General features: G+C 40.4%; 1 protein-coding gene across 5 annotated transcripts in view; it reads left to right on the forward strand.

Annotated features, from left to right (window-relative positions):
• Nucleotides 1-20,153, forward strand: part of Nrg1 (neuregulin 1) — a 996,124-nt gene that overhangs the window by 858,002 nt on the left and 117,969 nt on the right. For 4 of the 5 annotated variants that reach the window (XM_041673676.1, XM_041673680.1, XM_041673679.1 and 1 more), the window contains exons 4-5: nt 438-488; nt 3,363-3,413. The exons of the other annotated variant lie outside the window; for it this stretch is intronic. In XM_041673676.1, coding sequence (XP_041529610.1) covers nt 438-488; nt 3,363-3,413 — 102 coding nt within the window. The remainder of the gene's footprint in view (nt 1-437; nt 489-3,362; nt 3,414-20,153) is intronic. 5 annotated transcript variants of the gene reach the window in all.

Here is a 20,153-nt window from a genome sequence, read left to right on the forward strand (position 1 = left end):
TACTCTGGCGATTTGAAGAATTCCGTGCCAGAACTTGGTGTCGTCTGCCAGTCCCAACAGAAAACACTGCTTGCTTTCATTTTTGAACAAAATAGTAATTTTCCAGACTCCTCAAGATTAGAAATGACCTCGCTTTGGTGTGACAATGGCTTTGACGCTCTTAATTCCCCATTTCTTTTTCCTTTCCAAGGAACCCACCATCCGTCTCTCTGGTGCTTTCTTCCTCATTCACCCCAGGGGGAGCAAACGGTTCCTCATAATTACTTAGCGTAATTCATCTCAGGCTCTTCCCCCACGAAAGAAGAACTAGTTATTTGAACTGTCTTCACGCAGTGTGCCTTCCTCACACCCGTTCGCATCTGGAAGGCAGGCCATGGCCCCAGATCCCAGGCTCCTGCTGTACCCTATAATCGCCTGTCACCTTTTCTTTTTTGCAGAGTTCATCACTGGCATGCCAGCCTCAACCGAAAGAGCATATGTGTCCTCAGGTAAGGAACAGAGCCTGGCAAGTTTACTAACCAGTGTGAAAGGCTTAACTGCTGGCTGCTCGTCAGTACTAATCAGCACTCCCTTTGCGTCCAAATTTCAGCTCTTCCCATGCTCTGCTCCAGGGTTTTCCTCAGCTTCCTTCTGCCTTTTTGGATTTTACTTGAGGCAGGTGGTGTCTTTGCTGTATCCCTGAATGGTGGCTCAAGACACAAATAGGAGAGAAAGAGATCATATCTTCATGCTACTTTGTGATATTAGACAAGTAGAAGAGAAACCTTAGGGGTACAGGATCAGATTTTCTATCTTTGAGCCTGCTTCTCTTGGTTGCTTGGGCGACCCATTGGAAGGAGACTGTGTACTTAGACAGTGAACCCAGCATCTGATGTCTGACCTTTGGGATGCTGTTGGCAGATTCTGGTTCACTAAATCTGAAACAACAACAACCACCTTGACTTTCCCCAAATGATATTGTAATGTTCTGTTTCCTTTCATTTTTGCCTGTAATATTTACTGGTGGTAGTTGCAGGCTGGGAAGACACAAGTTACTTATCTGCCAACTCTACAAATCCATATATAATCAGAATCCACTGGTTCGTATGCTAGTTACAGAATGACTTCATCTGCCTTGTTTTTAATTGTTTTTGAGACAGAGATTTGCTATGTGGCTCAGCCCAGCATCCCTCTTGGGGGTCCTTTCGCTGCTTCCCTGGAACAAAGATTACAGCCGTGCACCACCATGCCCACTCTTCAGTTTTTTTTAGATTATAAATACTTACATCATTTCTCTCTTTTACCCCTCCCTCTAAACCCTCTCATATACCCATCCTTGTTCTCTTTCAAATGCATGACCTCTCAAATATTCCTAAGTATAACCTGCATGCTCAGTGTGTAAAATCTTACTTGTATATATGTTTTTCAAGGCTGACAATTTGATATTGGATAACCAATTGGTATACTTTTCCCTGGGGAAAACTATTTTTTTTTTTTTTACTCTTAAGATTCCTTAGTTGCCTGTGGTTCTTTGTGTAGGACTGAGGTCTTGTGGGCTTTCCCTGGTCTACTTTGGTATATCTATTGTTATCTTTGTTCAGCTCCTGTTTAGGCAGTCATGTTGGCGGGACTTCATGGGTGTGGTTTCTCAACTTTCTGGGCTACATAGTCTCACCATAGCTCTCCGAGCCCCTGGCTTTTACAGTCTTTCCACCCCCTCTTCTGCAATATTCCCTAAGTCTTACATGTGGGTGTGTTTTGAAGATGCATCCGTTGGGAATGAGTGTCTCAGCCCTGGATTTTGATTGATTGTGCTTTTCTGTAATGTTCTCCATCAATTACAGTGAGAAAGTTCATTGATGAGGGGTGAGAAGTGTACTTTATTTTCTATGATTTTCTGGTTAAGAGAACCCTAGGAAATTAATAAATTAGTATTTATTTAGCAGCAAATTTGTGGAGAGTTGAGACTGAAAACTCATTTCCTTTTTGTAATTTATTTTTTGGATATAATAAAATTACATCTTTTCCCCCTTCCCTTTCCCCTCCAAAGTCTCTGATACACCCATCCTTCCTCTCTTTCAAATCCATGGTCTCTCTCTTTCTCTCCTTCTTCCTGGGTTATAATGATAACCTGCTTTTATCTGGTTCCTTTTGATTTATCAAGATTGCAACTCATTTGCCAGTTTTGACAAAATCACGAGACGAGCATTATTTCCCCTCATTTTACAGAAGACCGCTAACGTGCTAGATACATTGAGTTGCGCGTCTCAGGAAGGAGAAGGGTAGGTTCCTGGAGCTGTCTGCATAGCTCCCTGCTCTATTCATGGGTTGGCATAGTTGCCGTTTCTCACCTTGGCCATACCTCTTTAAAGCCATAGCAGTCTAGGGAACCCTGCTCAGCCTTCTTCTATGTTCCCCCTTAGAATTTCCTCTTTTCTTCAACACCACTGTTCAGAATCTGAGAGAAGCATGGGTGGGGACTTGGAAGGTTCAGGGAGGCAGAGAAACGAAGAATAAAGTCAGTCCCTTTACCTTTCATCCAGTTATTTATTCAATGTAAGGACTTCTTTATCAAGACCAGTAGACACGGTTAGCGAACTGGGCTTTTAAAGTTCTGTGGTGCTTCTCTAGGATAGTTGGACTGTCTTCCACATTTCCTGAAATGTGACCTGAATATTATATTCTAGCTCTTGATTTTCAACTTGAAGACTGAGTTTTTTGTTTGTTTTTCTGATTTCCTAGGGTTAAAAATCTTTCAGTCTCACTTTTTTTTCTCCCTGCATTCCTAATGCTCTGTCAATACTAAAATGTTGTTTTATTCTGCCCCTATCCTTGCTACCTAAGCAAATCTTGTACCTCCCTAACTTGTTTTTGCTTGCTCAGCATGTTCTGCTGGCTCCTCGTGTGACTGCTGCAATGGGACTTGCATGGACTTTGTTTGGCACTGTTGTTGGTCAGGATGTTTATGCTGACCCAAATTGCCTGGAAATATTTTCACTCTTGAGAACTGAATGTGTGAACACCGACCCTTCTCTTGCAGTGGAATTCTCTTCAACTTCAAGCCTATACCTAAGGAATGATCTATTTCACCTGTACTGTGGGCTTGCTAAGAATATTTCCCAAAGCTCATTTCACAGTTGGTCTGTGGGTGCCTTTCCAGGTTTGCTCTCTCCTTTCCAGTCTCTTTGAGAAGTCTTCAGAGCAGGGCAGTCTCTCTGTAATCCTTGTGTTGTATGAGCATTTTCCTGTTTTAAGGGTACCACTGTTTGGCTCCTGCACTGCTTTTTAGCACAGCTTTTCAAGGCAATTCCAGAGCCTGGCAACTTTCTAACTTTCCAGTGGCATGACTCAATAAAGCTTTACTCCATTTTTATGTCTTATAGAGTCTCCCATTAGAATATCAGTATCTACAGAAGGCGCAAATACTTCTTCCTGTAAGTATACATACTTCTGCTTGCTAGTCTTTAGCCCAAGGTAATAACTTCTCTCAATGAGCATGTTCACGGGTGGCCTCAGCCTTGGAGGTGTGGTGAACTGAGTTTGTGCAGAATGAGGCCTTGTGTTTTGAGTAGAGATGGTTTCCTACTGTGTTTCAGATTAACTAGAGATCTCCTCCCTACCAAATAGACACGAGAGAATACTATGAAGCCATGTGTGTGTTGGTTTTTGGATAATCTGGTGCCTTTGAATATTGAAAAATAATTGCATAGCATCTGAGGCCTAGCTTGGGGTAGGTGTTCGTGGGTTCCTTTTTCAGCTTGTCTTGACACCTTCAGCAACTGCCACGGGCGCCATAACCAGCTGTTTGGAATTTTGGTCCAAAGTTCCTCAATTTCATATGACAGTCTGCTGTGACAGAGTGAGCAAACTATATATAGATGCCCTTAATTCAAATTTGATAGCAAGTGAGTAATTATGAAAACGTTTGAAGGCACGTCCCTAGGCAAGATCCCGAATGAGTTTCGCCTGGTTAATGTGAAATGTGCTCTGTGCTCGGGAGCTTCTTCCACTGCTAGATTGATTGGGGCTGTGTGCGACGCCAAGGGAGCTTAAAAAATTAGCAAGGATTAGTAAAACTAGCTTCTGATATTTATTAATTGAAAGCATTGAATTAATTTTTGACATAAAATAGTGAGATGTTATTAAATATTGGCAATTAAACTTAGGGCTATTCTTCTCCTTAATTTAGGTTTTAATATAAAGCAACTTTTTGATAAGCTCTTTAATAAATACACATCCATGTCCCTCTCCCAGTCTACAGAGTGTGTTAAGAGACAATATCTTTCTTACTTAGCAGCAGGAACAGAAACCCAATGGCAGTTGACACTTCTTATAATGTACCTTGTTCCTGTCAATCTGTTTTCATAGACAGCATTTGGTAGTAAAGCTTTTCCCTTCGGGTTAGCAGAGCATACACTGTAATTTGCTACAAAATATGTTACTTACTAGGAGTATAGCTCCACCGTAGGGATAGGGGGAGTGCTTAGTGTGGGTGGATTTCTAGGGTTCATCCCCAGCACATGAAACAAACAAAATGAATAAGAAAAATATTATTATTGCCTGAGTTAGTGTCTTGCATAAACAGCAGCATTTAAGAGGCTTGATAGCAGCAATCTAAGCATATCAAACAGGAAATGAAATTCTAGGAGAGCTCACAGGCTTCCTCGGACCCCTTGTTACATATTCAAATGATAATTCCTGCTGGCATGCTTGCAATATTGGTTATTTAGTTCTACTTATGGAAACATTAGGAAAAAAGCAGATGGAATTCAAACTAACGGTAAAGAATCATGCTGAGCTTTGTTTAAAAAAAAAATAGTACAGGGGCTGAAGAGATGGCTCAGTGGTTAACAGCACTGTGTGCTCTTCCAGAGGTCCTGAGTTCAATTCCCAGCAACCACATGGTGGCTCCAAACCATCTGTAATGAGATCTGGCGCCCTCCTCTGGCATGTGGGTATACATGGAGGCAGAAAGTTGTATAAATAAATAAATAAACCTTAAAAAAATAGTACACAAAAGGAAATACTAGATTTTTCTCTTTGGCACATTTTTCTGAAAATTTCTCCGTATGTGATTGATTTGAATGACACCATTGAAACCCTCGGGACTGGTGCCCTTCATGCTGTCCTGGATAGGGTGGTTGTTGTCCTTAAGCACGTGTGAGCACTTCTGGAATGGGAGACTTTCTTACACTTTGATTGCCCAGGAATTCACGGAACTGAAATGAATCTCCCGGTTCACGTTTCAGTGTTCATTACAGTGCTGTGAAGGGAGGAGTAAGTTAGGAATCTGACTCCATTTCTCTCTCTCTCAGCATTGGCTTCCCAGTGTTTGGTACTGGTTTGGGAGGAAGAAAGGCTATGTTTGTGTGCCATTTCCTACATCCCTCTCGTTCTTGGTAGGTCATTGTTACTGAACTAATTAGTAAGTCCCCTTTTAGTCTTGTGGAAATATGCTCTATCATTTGAACATATAAACCAAGTGTGGGCTTCTAGGCCTACTTAGAATAGACCATGGAGGAAGGGAGGAACACAGGACTCATTTCAAGGCAGCACTAATGCGTTGATTTTAAAAGTTCAAAATAGATTTGTTTTATAGTGAAAAACTATGGAAGAGTTCACATGGGTAAGAGAGACTCAGGCCTGGGGAATGCACCCCATTCCCTGTTTCATTCCAGCAAGCAGGGTGATGTTAGGAAAACCCATAGTATGGAAAGTAAACTGCTTTCAAAAGAAATCCTGCCTGTGTGTGGACTCCGTTTCTGAACAATAGACACCGCTGCTTTCTAAGGTGCAATCTGGAAAGGCTTGTCCAGCAAGCATTTTGTGTGTTGGGACACAGTTCCATGTGATTTGGGGGTTAGTATCAAAAGGCAAAGGCAACCCAGTTCCCTTTCCTCCAGTTCTGCCTGTGTGAATGGATGCTCGTCCAGGAAAGAGATAGAGTAGGGTTGGTGTTGTGTGCATGTTTGTGCACGCATGCATGCCTTTCTGTGGTCGTGGGTGGGTGCTTGTGTTTGTATGTGTGGGTGCATATGGATTTGAGTTTTATTATTTAGGAGTTGTCTACCTTGCTTTCTGAATGGGGTCTTTTATGGCCTGAAACTTATCAGTTAGGTTAGGCTGTTGGCGAAGGAACCCAGAGATCCACTTGTCTCTCCCTCCACTGTTCTGTGATTAAGGGTCTACCACCACACCCAGATAGAACTCGGGAGACTCATATTTGCATTGCAAACACTTTCCCCCTGAGCATCTCCCAGCCTATATTAGTTTATATTCTTGTCCTTACTCAGAACCTGCCTGGGTTGCTGTCTGTTCCAGATGCCTTGTCCGACCATCCCAGAACTAGAGCTGTCCTCACTTCTCTGGATTAAAGACGAGAAGAAGTAGCAGCTTCATGCAGTCTGGGTCCTTATAGGAAGTAATAGCATTGGCATTGACTTTCTTAACTGGCAGAGTCCTTTTCCTTCTGGTCGGTGCTTCTCATTCTGCCCGTATCAGTGGCGGCCATCCATCCAGTCTCACAACACAGTGTACACACTGTTCTCATCCTAGCTAGACAGACATGGTTTGGGTGTTTTTGTGATAGGAAATTTCAAACCTAGGGTCTTGCTGTACTATCTCTACCACTTGCCCTCTAGAAAAATACATTTTTGAAATTATAACAATTAAAAAATAATTCCTGACTAAATATTTTAAGGGTTTTCCTTAGCTTCTACGTATTCCTTGTCATTTTCTCCCCTTTTTATTTTTCATAGAATTTCAAAAATATGGGCGAAACATCAAAGATACTATCCTTCTTCTTATAAGACAAATTTTTGACTATTCCTTCTTGTAAAACTGGGAACATGCATTGCATTGTAGGTTTCTTATATATTGCAGTTTTTTTCTTTAGAATAATTATCCTATTAAGGACCCCAATCCTTTTAAAGTCATTTATTTTATACAAATGGGGCTTGTGTGACTCAGAGAGCTGTGGGTGGATGGGTCAATAAGTGTCCCGTTACATACAGTGACAGATTTTCAAACTACAGCTTGAATCTGCTCTATAGTCAGTAGAACCAGCTTGTTTCCTCTTACATAGACTCAGCAAAAATGTAAATGGATTGTTTGGAGCAACCTTAATGACCGCTCGGAAGTGCCAGCTGCCGTTGACCCCATTTTGCGGACAAGTCTCCGAATGCTATAAAAAGTGCAGTTCTTACAACAAAGACTTTCTTGATTTAAGCTTTGCCCATGCCAATTTAATGCATGTGAGAGATAAACAAGAATGAGAAGGCTCATGATCAGCAATAAGAAAGAAAATAAGTATGCACTCCCTATAAACAGTGTTAAATAGCAAAATATGATTCAACCAATAGTAGCAGCAGCGTTATCTGTTATTGTTCGTTTGTTGGGTGCTAGTTATTGTGCCCTCTGTTCTTGGTGGCAGCTCACGCTGCTCTGAAAGCCTCTTCCACTTTACAAGTGTCCAAAGCAACACCAACAGGAATCAAACCCAGATAACATACTACCCTGGTTGGGTTTTTTTGTTGTTGTTGCCTCAAAGCAAAAGCCTTTCCTGTGTAAAGCAATGAGACTCTGCAACTGGATTGGAAAGTAGCCTTTAATTTAGAGTGCCTTTGTGATAGATAAAGCTAATGAAGTTGAGTTGCCTTAGACTAGTTGAGTTTTAACAGTTATACCCATGCACATCCGAGTCTCACAAGTGAACAAATAGAAGGGAAACACATGTATGAACTTTTGCTCTGAGTCCAAATAGTCCACAATTATAATCTGTTCTTAGCTGGTTGCCTACCTCCCTGAGACTCACTCCCTGTTTCTGGGTGTTATGTGTCTGGGAAGCGTAATGAGAGGAATACAGATGTGAAAGGTGCTACACAGCTGTGCTTATGGGTGGTCGCTTGGACACAAGGAAGAGAGCTAGACTGGAGAATGGCTGGAGCCCTAGAAGGGAGGAAGAAAACCAGGGAATCCTTGCATTTCCTCTGAATCGGGCTGGAAAAATTCTAGCTCTCCAGTTGGGGAAGGAAATGAGTTTGTGATTTGCAGCCTCAACTGTGACGCTGAAGGTCCTTTGCCAGGAAGTCTCTTCCGTTCATTCCAGCATATTATGTATTCTCAGCAAAGGCTACGTTTTAAAGGAACATGTCCAGGAAGTTCTCTTTGAAGTCTCTAAAGAAATGAACAATCCATTCTTGGATTTGGCACCTAAATGTGCTAGTTGAAGGCAGGAGGGTGTGTCTTCTGTCTTTATCTTAATGAAATACAGCTTTAGCACTTGGGAATAGCACAGTGATATATACATCGACTAGACCAGACCCCGGCTGCCTGGCCCATCGGGACATTTGAGTTATGCTCCTTACCTTCCATCTTCAGCTGTAACCAGCAGAGCCCCTTGAAAGGAGGAAAACTTCTCTGATCTTTGCTAGATGTTTCTCAGCTGGGAAAATGGCATTTTATTTTCAGGCCCCTTGTGGTAGCAAACCAGGATCTTGTCTTGGTGGAGAGGTACTTCTGCCTGAGTCCAAATGGTGTTTGTTCAGGTTTCTTCGAACATGGCATTTTCACGGGCATCGCATCTATGTCCACTGTAGACAATGAAAAATGACTGTGGGCCATATGGCATTGAAATAAGAATTCAAAAGGGAAGTTGGCAACTGGCATAGTTTCATTCTCTCTGGTTGCTTAGAGTTAAAGTTTCAGGGCAATGCAGTGGGTTAAGCAGGAACCAGGGCACTTATGTTCCATCGTTCATAATACAGACAAATCGTTGCCTTCATGTCCAGTCATTCTTTTCGTAGTCAATTGGACATTATTATTGGAAGAGAGAAAATTACCTTTATTTTGCCTGTTTTTAAATATTATTATTTTAGTTATCACAATGTAGATTTACAGAACTTAGCATTATATTTCCATACACATATACTCATCATATTATGAAAATCATCATATCATGAAACTAGCATTTCATGTCTCTTTATCATTTATTTTTAGAGCCATCCAGCTCTGTTTTCCTTTTTGAAGAAATATATACTAAGTTACTGTGACCTCTCATCACCTTCTGTGCTGTGAACACTAGGACCCATTCCTTAATAGTACAGAACACATTATCCCAGCCTCCCTCAGCTCCTGCCTCTACCCTTGCCAGCCACAGGACAATTATTATTCTACTGTTTTGTTTTCAGAGAAGTCTTAAAACTTTGGCATTTTTAATCTTTGGTGATCGGTCAGTGAAATACATTTTTACATAACATTTTAAAACATATCTGAAAGGTTAAGTGAAGACAAGAGAACAGAGACAGATGTGTCTACCAAGACAATATCTATGGGGGCAGAACGAGCAAGATTGTGACATCTATGTTAGCCAAACTCTGCGGCTTTCCTGTGATCAAGGAATCCAAGAAGTAGACTATAGGAAAGGTATTTCTTTAAAAGTTAAACAGAGAGAAAACCAAAAGCTGGGAGAAATATTAAAAACCATATAGACAAGCAAAATTAGATACATGGGTGAAGATTTAAGGCGATAATTTCCCAGTAGCAAGTGGCAGAAATGCTGTGCCAAGGACCATAAATGTAAAGAATATACTGCTCCCATTTGTTCCCGAGACTCAGCTAAGGTAATCAGTTGTTCCTCAGGCTTTGTGCTTTGCTTCACTAGGGATGTTAGTTTCAGTTTCAAGGGTTTTTCCAGTGAGACAGATAACTCTGTGGTTAACTCTATCTATATCTCCACATGTTCCTGGGACTTACCTTCTGAAAAGGGAGAGAAAGTCTCCTCCTTGGCAATGCAGAAAGTTTTAGGAATGCATCTGATTGGCGCTGTCATAGGATGTTTACTGCTAATATACCCTACCTAGGGAGATAGAGGACTGCCACCAGGTAGGGGGCTGGGCCACCCCTGAGTGTGCTGGGGTGAAAGGAGAACAGATGCCCTAGGTCCCGGGGGACCTCCACAGCATAGATTCATTAGACAGCAGAGATGAGAAGCAAGAGGAGAAAATGCCTTACTGAGGAAAGCGTGGGTGTCCAAAACCAGTGAACAGATACGGCTGTGAACATTTAGAGGGAAATTAAAATAGATATTTTTCCAAGCACTGCTCAGTTGGGCAGATGCAAACCTAGCAGGATGGCTACTCAGAGGGAAATAGAGTTAGAAATGGGATTGTAATCTCATTTTTAAAAATTCATCTTTCTGTATGTGCTTTTTCCATCCAGGAAAATGTTCAGTTTAGATAAAAAGAGCTTTTTATTTTATTTTATTTTTGGTTTTTCGAGACAGGGTTTCTCTGTAGCTTTTGTGCCCGTCCCGGAACTAGCTCTTGTTTACCAGGCTGGCCTCGAACTCCCAGAGATCCGCCTGCCTCTGCTGGGATTAAAGGCGTGCACCACCATCGCCCGGGGAAAACAGCTTTTTAAAAGTAGAGAAATGAGTGACAGTTTTACAAATTTGAATGCATAGGGAATATTTTGAAATTCTATGAAGTGTTCTTTTGTTAAAGATTTATTTACTTTTATCTGTATGGGTGTTTTGCTGGCAGGTCTGTGTACCATATGTATGCAGTGCCTTCAGAGGCCAGAAGAGGGCATTGGATCCCTTGGAACTGGATGGAAGCCAGCATCTGAGTGCTGGGCACTGAACCCAGGTCCTCTGCAGCAAGAGCCAGTGTTTTTAACCATAGTGCCTTCTCTCCCACCCCTGTGACGTGTTGTTCCTTTGAGGTTAAAATGTAGAGTATTAGATCCAGAGTCTTCAAAGGAAGTTTAATTTTAAAACTAAGATTATTTTTAAATGTCACACAAAAACATGCAAATTGTGTCTATTAGTGCAGTCCCATAAATATTTACCCATGTATACACGAGAGAATATTTGTCAGGTTAAAATACCTCCTCAAACACTGATCATTTCCATTTACTGAAAACCTTTAAAGTCCTTCAGCTTTTTAGTATGCAGAGTTTTGATGGTCTCTGTAGTCAGTTACTGTGCAACGGCTCACCAGGAGATTGCCTCTAAGTGTGTTTAAGTATTCACTGACCCGCCATTCCCTGCCCCTCCTCCCTCTGGCCACTTTGCACAGCTCCTGGCAAGCACCAGAATGTCTGCTCTGAACTTCCTTGAGAGCAGAGGCTTTTGTGTATGACATACGTGGGTAAGGCCAAGAGCACTTATCTTTCTGCAGCTGGTTTATAATACAGCTTATTTAAAAAGAAAAATCTGTGATTTAAAAAAAAGTGTACTGCACAGTTGGCGTTTTCAACCATAGTGACTGTGGGCTGAGAAAGTTATTTCATTTGAAAGGGGAAAGGCATCCCGAATGGCGCACGGTGGCTAGTATTTTACAGCAGGTGTGGTCAAAGAGTCAGAAAATGCAGATTGCGACTTTATCAGTGTCAGAGATGCCATTAAAGGAAGTAATGTCTCCGGTCGTTGGGCACCGCCCACTCCCGTTCCTACTGTTAAACCAAATCCAGCATGGGAGATGCCTCGATAGTAATTCATTTCTTTAACGGAGCTGCTGTGTGTTCACAGTTCGGCTAATCATAGAGAGACTGCTGGACCAGCACTTTTCTTCTAGAGAGGTCAGCAAAGTCTTAGAAACTAATTAAGCCGGATCATGTGGGTTATGGCCCCAAGAGGTACTCACCTCTATTTTCCTTAACTTGTTCCTACAGAGGGAAAATCTGTTTAGGCTCTATTTGTTCATCAGTTATGAGCTCACATGTCTGGGTTTGTTCAGTAATGACTGCCAGAAGTTTTATTTGAAACTGTCAAAACTTTAATCAGGCTTTGTTTAAAAGTTTTAAAGGCTTCGTGTCATTTCGATAGTCAGGAAGCTGATAGGAGGAGGAGGAGGTGGTGCAGCGGAGCTCCAGGCCTCAAATGTGATGCTTCTGTTCCGAAATCTGTAGAAGTCTGTCTCTGTTAGCTGATCCGTTTGTAGTCCTCTCCCTGTCCACCTCATGTTACATGTTACATGGTGTGTACATGTTTCTTAGTAGATGGGAGGAGCTTTTGGGGAAGTGGGGGAGGGGATAGTCCATGACTGAAGGAGTCTTCAGCCAAAGTCAAAGGCCAGTTGTGCCTGTGTACAGATCTTGTGTCATAACAATCAGTTGTGATATAGAGCAGATAAATGGCTTAGAAAAATAGTATTGGTCAGGAGAAGTCATTTGAAAGGAAATATTGAGTAATGGTATTTGTTATCGTCAAAAGTAGTAGTTTGTTACAATGTATCTAAATCTCAGCTCAGTAAAATGACTTGTCTTACATCATTTATGGAGGACATAATCTGATCTATTTTACATAAATCTTATATAAATATTTTTCACAAATAATTTATACAAAAAAGAATTATCTCACATAAATTATAGTCCTGAAGCTTGCTTCTTTTATGACATCCCATCATGTAACATTAAAAGTGAAATACTAATAAGAGGTGACAGACATAACACACAGGACCTGGGTTCCTGAAAGCAGTTTGAGAATTCAGAAACTTTGCTAGATGCTGATAGGGGAACATGATCACACTGTCATAAGTTGAATTACTGCTGGGAATGCAAAACTCATATCAATGCCTAGGTGACTTACAGAGACATACCCAAGAAAATGTTGATGCTTAAGGTGTGTAGAATGTATGGAAAGATACCATTTCTTAGTTTTGTTTTCAATACATACTAAGGCCTCTTTGGAAAATATTAATTTCTAATGATTAGTCAATCAACCCAAGAAAAAGATAAGTAGGAAATTTTGTGATACAATATGGTGAATTAAATAATGAAGGGGATCCATATGTTAAAATTAGATTATAAAAAGTTGAAAGCTAACACCTGCCTTTTTGATAATTCTTCCATCATTGACAGCAAGGACTAATTAATAAGAAGCCTGTATATCACATTTCACCTGTACATTTCCCATATGAGAAGTATGATATATTAAGAAAAATAATTCTGCCGGGTGAAAATTTTAAGATCTTATTCTCAAATGTTCTACATAAATACCATCATGCATTCAACCACATCCAGCTATTTAGTCACCCTGTAGAAATCCCTATCCTTCACAAATCGTGTAGCTTTGAGAAGAGATCTTTATCATAGCGTCCATTTAAACTTCACCTTCTACAAAGCTGGGAATTGTTAGGGTTCTTCTCTGCCAACACAGAGCTGCAAGAACTATCATGTTCCCCTGTGCCAAAATGCACCACCAATAATCCTCCTTGCTGGGCAGGATGAGTTTATGATAAGTACAATGTGAAGAACGTAAGAAGAAGAGTCTTACATTTATCAAGTAGAAAATTGTTTAAGTAGTCATAAAATAATTTTTGTGACGTTTGACCATGACCTACGTTGATTCAAATGAATTCTTTGTCTCGGCCTTCTCCATAGCAGCTTCTGAAGTTCACTTCTCCAAGGCTCAGAAACGTCAGTGAGTCTTTGTCTGGACTTTCTTCAATTTAGCTGTGAAAAGATAATCCGCACAAAGTGCCCATGGATATGTCTTAGGAAGGATAGATGTGAGGGAGGGAGAATTCCCTTCTGTGTGTATGGGACCATGTGTGCAGGCTAGATGAAACTCTGTGAGAGATATGAGGATTCATGGGTAGACAGGAGGCTTTCTAGAGCCTTCCAAGTAATTCAGCTTCAGGTAAAAACAACTGAGATTGAAGAATATCCTATTTAGTTGAAAAAAATAAACATGAAGCCCACGACCCCCTGTGTGGATAAACAGATGGTATCAAAAAATTGCCTGCTTATTCTTTCAAAGCTGACAAACTGAGTTGGCTGTGAGCTTCGGTATAAAACTTGTGTGGAGAAATGTTCCTGTAGAAGCCTCAGGTGGAGAGCGTGTCTGTGGAGACCTGGTTGGTGCTGTGATGGCCCCCTCCATGAGTAGTACCAGTGCTGACCTACTTCAGCATATTCTATTAAAATGATGCTTCCAAACCAGGGGTGAGGTGGGGGCGTTGTCTCATCATACCATAAAAGGAAGAGGCTTCCGTTCTTTTGCTGTTGTCCTAGGATATTCAGACGAACACCTCCCAACTCTCAACCATTCTCTCCTGGTCCTATAGCTCTTGTTTTAATTGGTTATTACCTACCGTGGTGCTCACATCAGTCCCTCCCCAACACCAGGATGTAAGTCCCTGAAGAAGAATGATGAGTATATTTTGTGGTTTTGTTCTCGTAACACTTTTGCCATGTCAGTTCCCAGAAAGTATTACATGGATGCAGAATACCAACAGTGAGTTAATCGGTCACATTTCTGTTCATCATTGCTTTCAAATCACTCCTCTATATAATGGAAGGAAAGCTATCTTAATCTTAATTTATGGATAGAGCTCCATTGGTATCTTAAAATCAGGATTTTTCAACTATAACTTTGGCTTCGTTATAATGTTTTTTGAACATTTGTGTTATTTCCAGAAATATTGTTACTCTGTTTACTTATCATTTAAAATACTTGGAATTTTTATGTCTTGAGATTTTTGGTTTTTGAGGCTTCACATTGTTTTCATAGTGACTTTTAAAATTGTCTTCCTGTAAGGTTTTCACTAATTTGAGCATGCCTTAGCTGGTCGCTGTTCCTCTCTGTGGTGCTGAAAAATAAACTTGGTTGGGAGTGAGGGAATTGCCGCAATTACGACAGCAAAGTTGTTTTCTTTTGTTCTCACTAAAGTACATAATAACAAACCAGCAAAGACATCTTTTATTAAGTGTCTAGTACTTTCATCTGGCTGCAGATATGACTAGTCTCGTAATTCAAATGAGGAGGAGAGAAACAGGCCTAACAATTCAATATTTGGCAAATCTGTATAACAAGCAGGGACAGAAGCAGTGCTCAGTCCTAGCCTTTCTGTGCTGGTTTTACCTGCATCGAATAAAGGTAGAAGATGGGTGAGAGTCCCCCAGATAGCTTTTCCTGTGTGTTCAAAGGCCACGTAGCACTGCAACTGCTTTTTAAAATGGCCTTCCTGAACCCCTCCATGAGATGAATGACTTGAACCAAATTAGTTTTATGAATCAACATTCCTAAGTAAAGTCTAGGAATGCATAGATGCATTTATTATCATATTTTATGCATATTATGGATATTATTATATGCATAAGAAATTATAAATATTTCTTAGATGTACTGAGAATTGTAGGCACCAATTTCCATCTGTTGGGTAGTTTAGAAGGAATACCTTGAATCTCTCCCCACTTCCCATGTCTACACACTTGGGTGGAGGTTAATTGGTGAGCATGTTGTCACAGGTAAAATGTGCTTGCTATATCTCCAATGGACAAGTCTTTTAGAAGAAAGAATACACCTAAAATGGATTATACAGCCTCATTTATGACACCTTTGTTTTGGTTTTTTGGTTTTTTGAGATAGAGTTTCTCTGTAGTTTTCAAGCCTGTCCTGGAACTAGCTCTTGTAGACCAGGCTGGCCTCAAACTCACCGAGATCCACCTGCCTCTGCCTCCCAAATGTTGGGATTAAAGGCGTGCGCCACCACTGCCCGGCGCTACACCTTTGTTTTGCAGGATGCACAATGCAACAATGACTTTATGTTTCATTTTAAAGGCCGCCAGAGGGTTATTTTGATTTAAGAATCCTTGTGATTGTTTGTTGAGGTTGAGGCCCTGGGAGACCTCTCCTTTATACATTAGCATGTGGCATCCTTGCTCAAAATTACTCGAAAAAGAAGAGCATCTCCATAGTAAGTTTTCATTTTTTTTATCGTGTTTAAATTGACTTAGTTTGCTAGTTTTTATAGTTTATTTTTTTCCTTTCTCTCTCAGCTAGATAGAATTTTAACCTGTGGTCGTGTTAACAGTTTGTTGTATTGTGGTGTAAATTCACAGTGACTGACAATGATTAAGCAGGAAATAAAATCTGAATGGCTGTATCTCAAAATCTACTTAAAGCCTTGGCAGGTATCTGTCTATAGCAATATATATCAGTTTGAACATGTGCAGAAGAAGAACCTGTAGCTGGGTTTCCTTTTCTTGTAATTCAAGAGGAAAATGGGAGTTTTTGTTTGATCTCCAGCACTATAGTGTAGATGTCTAAACATAGTGGTCCAGACACAGTAACTAATTATGCTTGACTTTGGGCATCATGTATGTCTCAGTGCCAGTTATAATTCCTAGGGTGTCTCAAGAGAATGTCATAACATTTAGAAAAGAAATGTCCGACTATATTTAAGGATAAGGAAGATAAGACAGGAGAATTAACTGGGGTTGCAGCTTCTCTTTGCGCAGTGAGTGCAAGGCTTGGTGATCTCCCGAATTGTGTCTCAGCAGTGAACGCAGGCCTCCCTCCAGCCCTAAGGTTCTTCCTTTTTAGCGTTTCTTATTACTTAGCCATTTTATTTGGCAGCGATCCCTTGTAGCTCATCTTCTAATGCACTGGCAGGATTCCTATTACCAATAGCTTCAAGCCTAGCACTGCTAGGGTAAGCTGCATAGGCGAACTTCCTAGCCTCCGCCTCTTTATAAATAGTACAGCTGCTTTCCTGTAACTACATGAACCGGCAGACTTGAGTCGGCCTTTCTTTGTTAGTCGGGATAGTAGGGCTGGGAGACGAGCAGGAGTGGAAACAGTTGTAGGCAGTTATTATCACTGATAAGTGCCCGACTTCCATGATCTACCCGTTCATTGCAGCCTTCGTGCTAAAGGAGTGCTTTTGTTTGTCATGGCCATAAGCAGGATATGTAAAAAGGATGTCTGCCGACTAACTGAATGGCTAGCTCCACAAGGGCAGCCCTGAAAATGTTAGTCTAGGACCCTATCACAATTGAATGGCCATAACTGCACCCACCTGGCTTTGAAGTTTGAACACTCTCCTTTACAAAACAAAACCCAGAAAACTTTCCTTTAGTTTGTGAGGAAGATACTACATTTGAGGGTAGCCTTGAACTTGAAATGGTCCTCCTGCTTCAGTCTCTGACATTCTGGGAATTATAGACAGGAGCCCACCATACCTGGTTCAGAATGTCTATGAAATTAGTATGTTGCCTTAACAAGTGAGGAGATGGGACTGATTGGACTTCAGAAGTATATATCGGCACCACCGTTCTCTAAGTTTTTAATTCACCAAATAAAGTATAATAATGCATTATTTTATTTAAATCTACCCACCACAATCATCTTTTTCTCTTTTCTTTTTTGCAATAATATTTTAGTTTTTGATATCATAATATAACCACATCATTTCTTCATCCCCTTTCTTCACTCAAAAACCTCCCATGGACCCCTGCCTTGTTCTTTTACAGCATCAGTCCTGAAAACAGATGCATACAAGAAACATATAGACAGAACAAGTTATATTTTTGTACCTAAGAACACACATGTAATTATCGGGTTTTCAAATAATCAAGCTGTTACGGTATTGCTACCATGGCCAAGTCTGTTTTGGTGGCTGTTTTGCTGGATGGTTACTGGGAATGGAAACAGATGGATTACGTTGCTCTGTCTGTAATCGTCCAGCTCCACAGACAGCCTTTTGTTGAGCCACGATCCTGTCGGGGATGGAATCTTTGCATTCTTCTATCACTAGTCAAAACAAAACATTATCGGAAGAAAACATTTTCCTCCCGGGCTCTTAAGTGAAGGGAATTCTCAGATGTTCAAACATGCATATACAATAAACAGTGTTTCCTGACAAGCTCATTAAAACAACAAAAAATGAAATAAAGAAAAAAAAAACGTCAGTTACACAAAGGAGAATCCACCGTAAGGCACCCAAGTCTCACAGTCACTTCCAACTTGCCAGTGAGCCAGGCTAAGATTTAGAAAGCCCTGGCTTTCGTTAGGATGGAATCACCCTGAGAAATAGTTTGGTTTTTTTTTTTTTTCTTTCACCTTCTCTTAGTCTTGAATGAAGCCTGATTCTAGTGGGCACTGGTTGAGATAATCATTGAGTGAATGAAATAAGTGAATAAATGAATGAATATTTTCTAAAAGTAATGAGGACAACATTAACATAGAAAATATCTGAGAAAATGTCAAAGAATGCCATTAAGAAAATTATGGAAAAATCTGTGACCCCCCACAGGCATTAATGAAAGACCAAACCCCTTTTCAGTTTAATCTGAGAAATTTCTAACAGTAGATTTGTCCAGTGTACCCTGATTCAATTTTGTTGGGGAAAATTGAGAGATTTAATATTTCTGCCAAGTTCTCAGTTTATGGCTCATCTGGTTGATTTTCGAATATGCATGTGAGGGCCTCCCACTGTTTAGTGTGGAATTATTTTGGTTCATGAACTTACTGGCAAAATTTAAATGGGTTACTTTCATCATGATCAAAATAAGCCACATAAAACAATTAATCAAATGCCTAGTGGTGGAAATGAAGCCCTTATGCTTGGAATGGGCACCACAGCACAGAGAAGTTCTTCTGATCAGGGTAGTAGTTACATATATTTGAGCATGTGCATTCTTAACATTGAGTTTGTTCTTGTGCCCTCCCACCCATTCTTAAGTCATTTATAAATCTAACTTAAAATTTGACCATCACACTCAACAACACCAAACATTTTGTTTAATTAATGGTTGTTTTCTGAAAGCATTCTTGCATTGGTTCATTTTGTATGGCATAAAGTATTTTTCAGTAGGGAAACAGGTCTCTGAAGTAGCCATAGGCTGCTAGCTGTGTGGTCTTTGTGTTTTCTCAAAGCCTTGTTCCCATCTGTGAAGTGGGAATGCTAACACTTACCCTACAGGCCAACAGAAATAGTTTCAAGGATTGGTGTATATGTTCTCCTTAAAATAATATCTGGCCTACTTGTTTTCAGTTGGCTTCCTCTTCTGCCCTCTAAGGTGAGTCTTGCCATACTTTGAATTATGCTGCCTCTCTCCTTTTCACATAGGAGGAAAAGAGTTTAATTAATATAATAAATATTCTTTTTTATTTATTATTATTATTATTTTATTAAGCTCTACATTTTTCTCTGTTCCCTTCCCTACCTCTCCTCTACCCTTCAACCCTCTCCCAAGGTCCCTATGCTATCAATTTACTCAGGAGATCTTGTCTTTTAACTTTCTATAGCTGTAACTACACAGCCTAGCACAAGCCTGCCATATAACCAGTCACTTGCTAAACATTCTGAGCATACACATTTAGCTCAGTGCTTTGGAAATGATAACTATTTTTATTGCATGTAATGTATAACCTTAAAAGTTGAAATTTGCTTTTAGAAATCAGGTTATCCTGAGGTTTCTCAGTTTTTTTTCTCCCTGCTGACTTACAAAAAGAAATTCATTTGATGTGCTGAGTTTCCAATTTCTTAATTAGTTGCTGAATGTTGGCTAAATTACAGAAATGCCATTTCAGACTGAGTTGGAAAACTCAAGCACCTAGCCCTGATTTTCTGGCATTTCTGTCCTCATTCAGTGAATTCATTTGTTTTTCTCTAGCTGTTGGTTATTGTAAAAATCAGCTGTCCCCTGGAGGATGCCTACTTTCGTCCCATGCGATGACAACAGTTATCCTGTGCTCTTAAAAACAGCTCTGCTGTGTGTTCTTTTGTTTCACTAAATATCTAGAAACCTTGGAAACCTGGTTGGTTAGTAACATTTTCTTCTGTCTCTTCTCAGTGGTCAGTGTTTGGATGAAGAACAGCAGGTTAATTCTTATGGACTCTGATGGTTCTCAACTCCAGGTTTTGCCTTTGTATCTTTGATGGAGATAAAGAAGGGTAGGGTCCAGTTGTACACAGAGATCATTTAGATGCCTTTAGTACCAGACAGTACATATAAGCAGATGCTTAGAAAGCTACGGATGAGACGCGAGTGAGCTAAGTCTAGGAACTTCAGCTGCATTGAGGAGATTAACCTGGAGACAGGTAGGTGACTAGTCTAGCCTCCTCCACTGAATTCATCACAGCAGAGCTGCCAGAAGGTTTTGAGAAATACTTTGAAAGATTGATTTGTCACTTTAGAAACCCATCTAGGCATGTTTTGAACTATTTAATTTCAGTTCTTCCTTTCTTTTGGGAGGTGTATGGAGACAGAAAAGAAGCCCATGTCTGGGGCTCTTTGCTCTGTGGTGCTACATTTAAAAAAATCCTTTTTCTGCTAGCTTAAGTTGCCATGAATGCTGTCAGTGATCTGGTTTAGTTGACTAGATGCTTTAGAGGGGCCTTATAACATCATACATATTTAATAATGTACACCATACCTACAAG

The sequence above is a fragment of the Microtus oregoni genome, unplaced genomic scaffold (assembly GCF_018167655.1).
Source record: "Microtus oregoni isolate MIOR12 unplaced genomic scaffold, Mior012 000024F_ref0000369, whole genome shotgun sequence".
NCBI lineage: Eukaryota > Metazoa > Chordata > Mammalia > Rodentia > Cricetidae > Microtus > Microtus oregoni.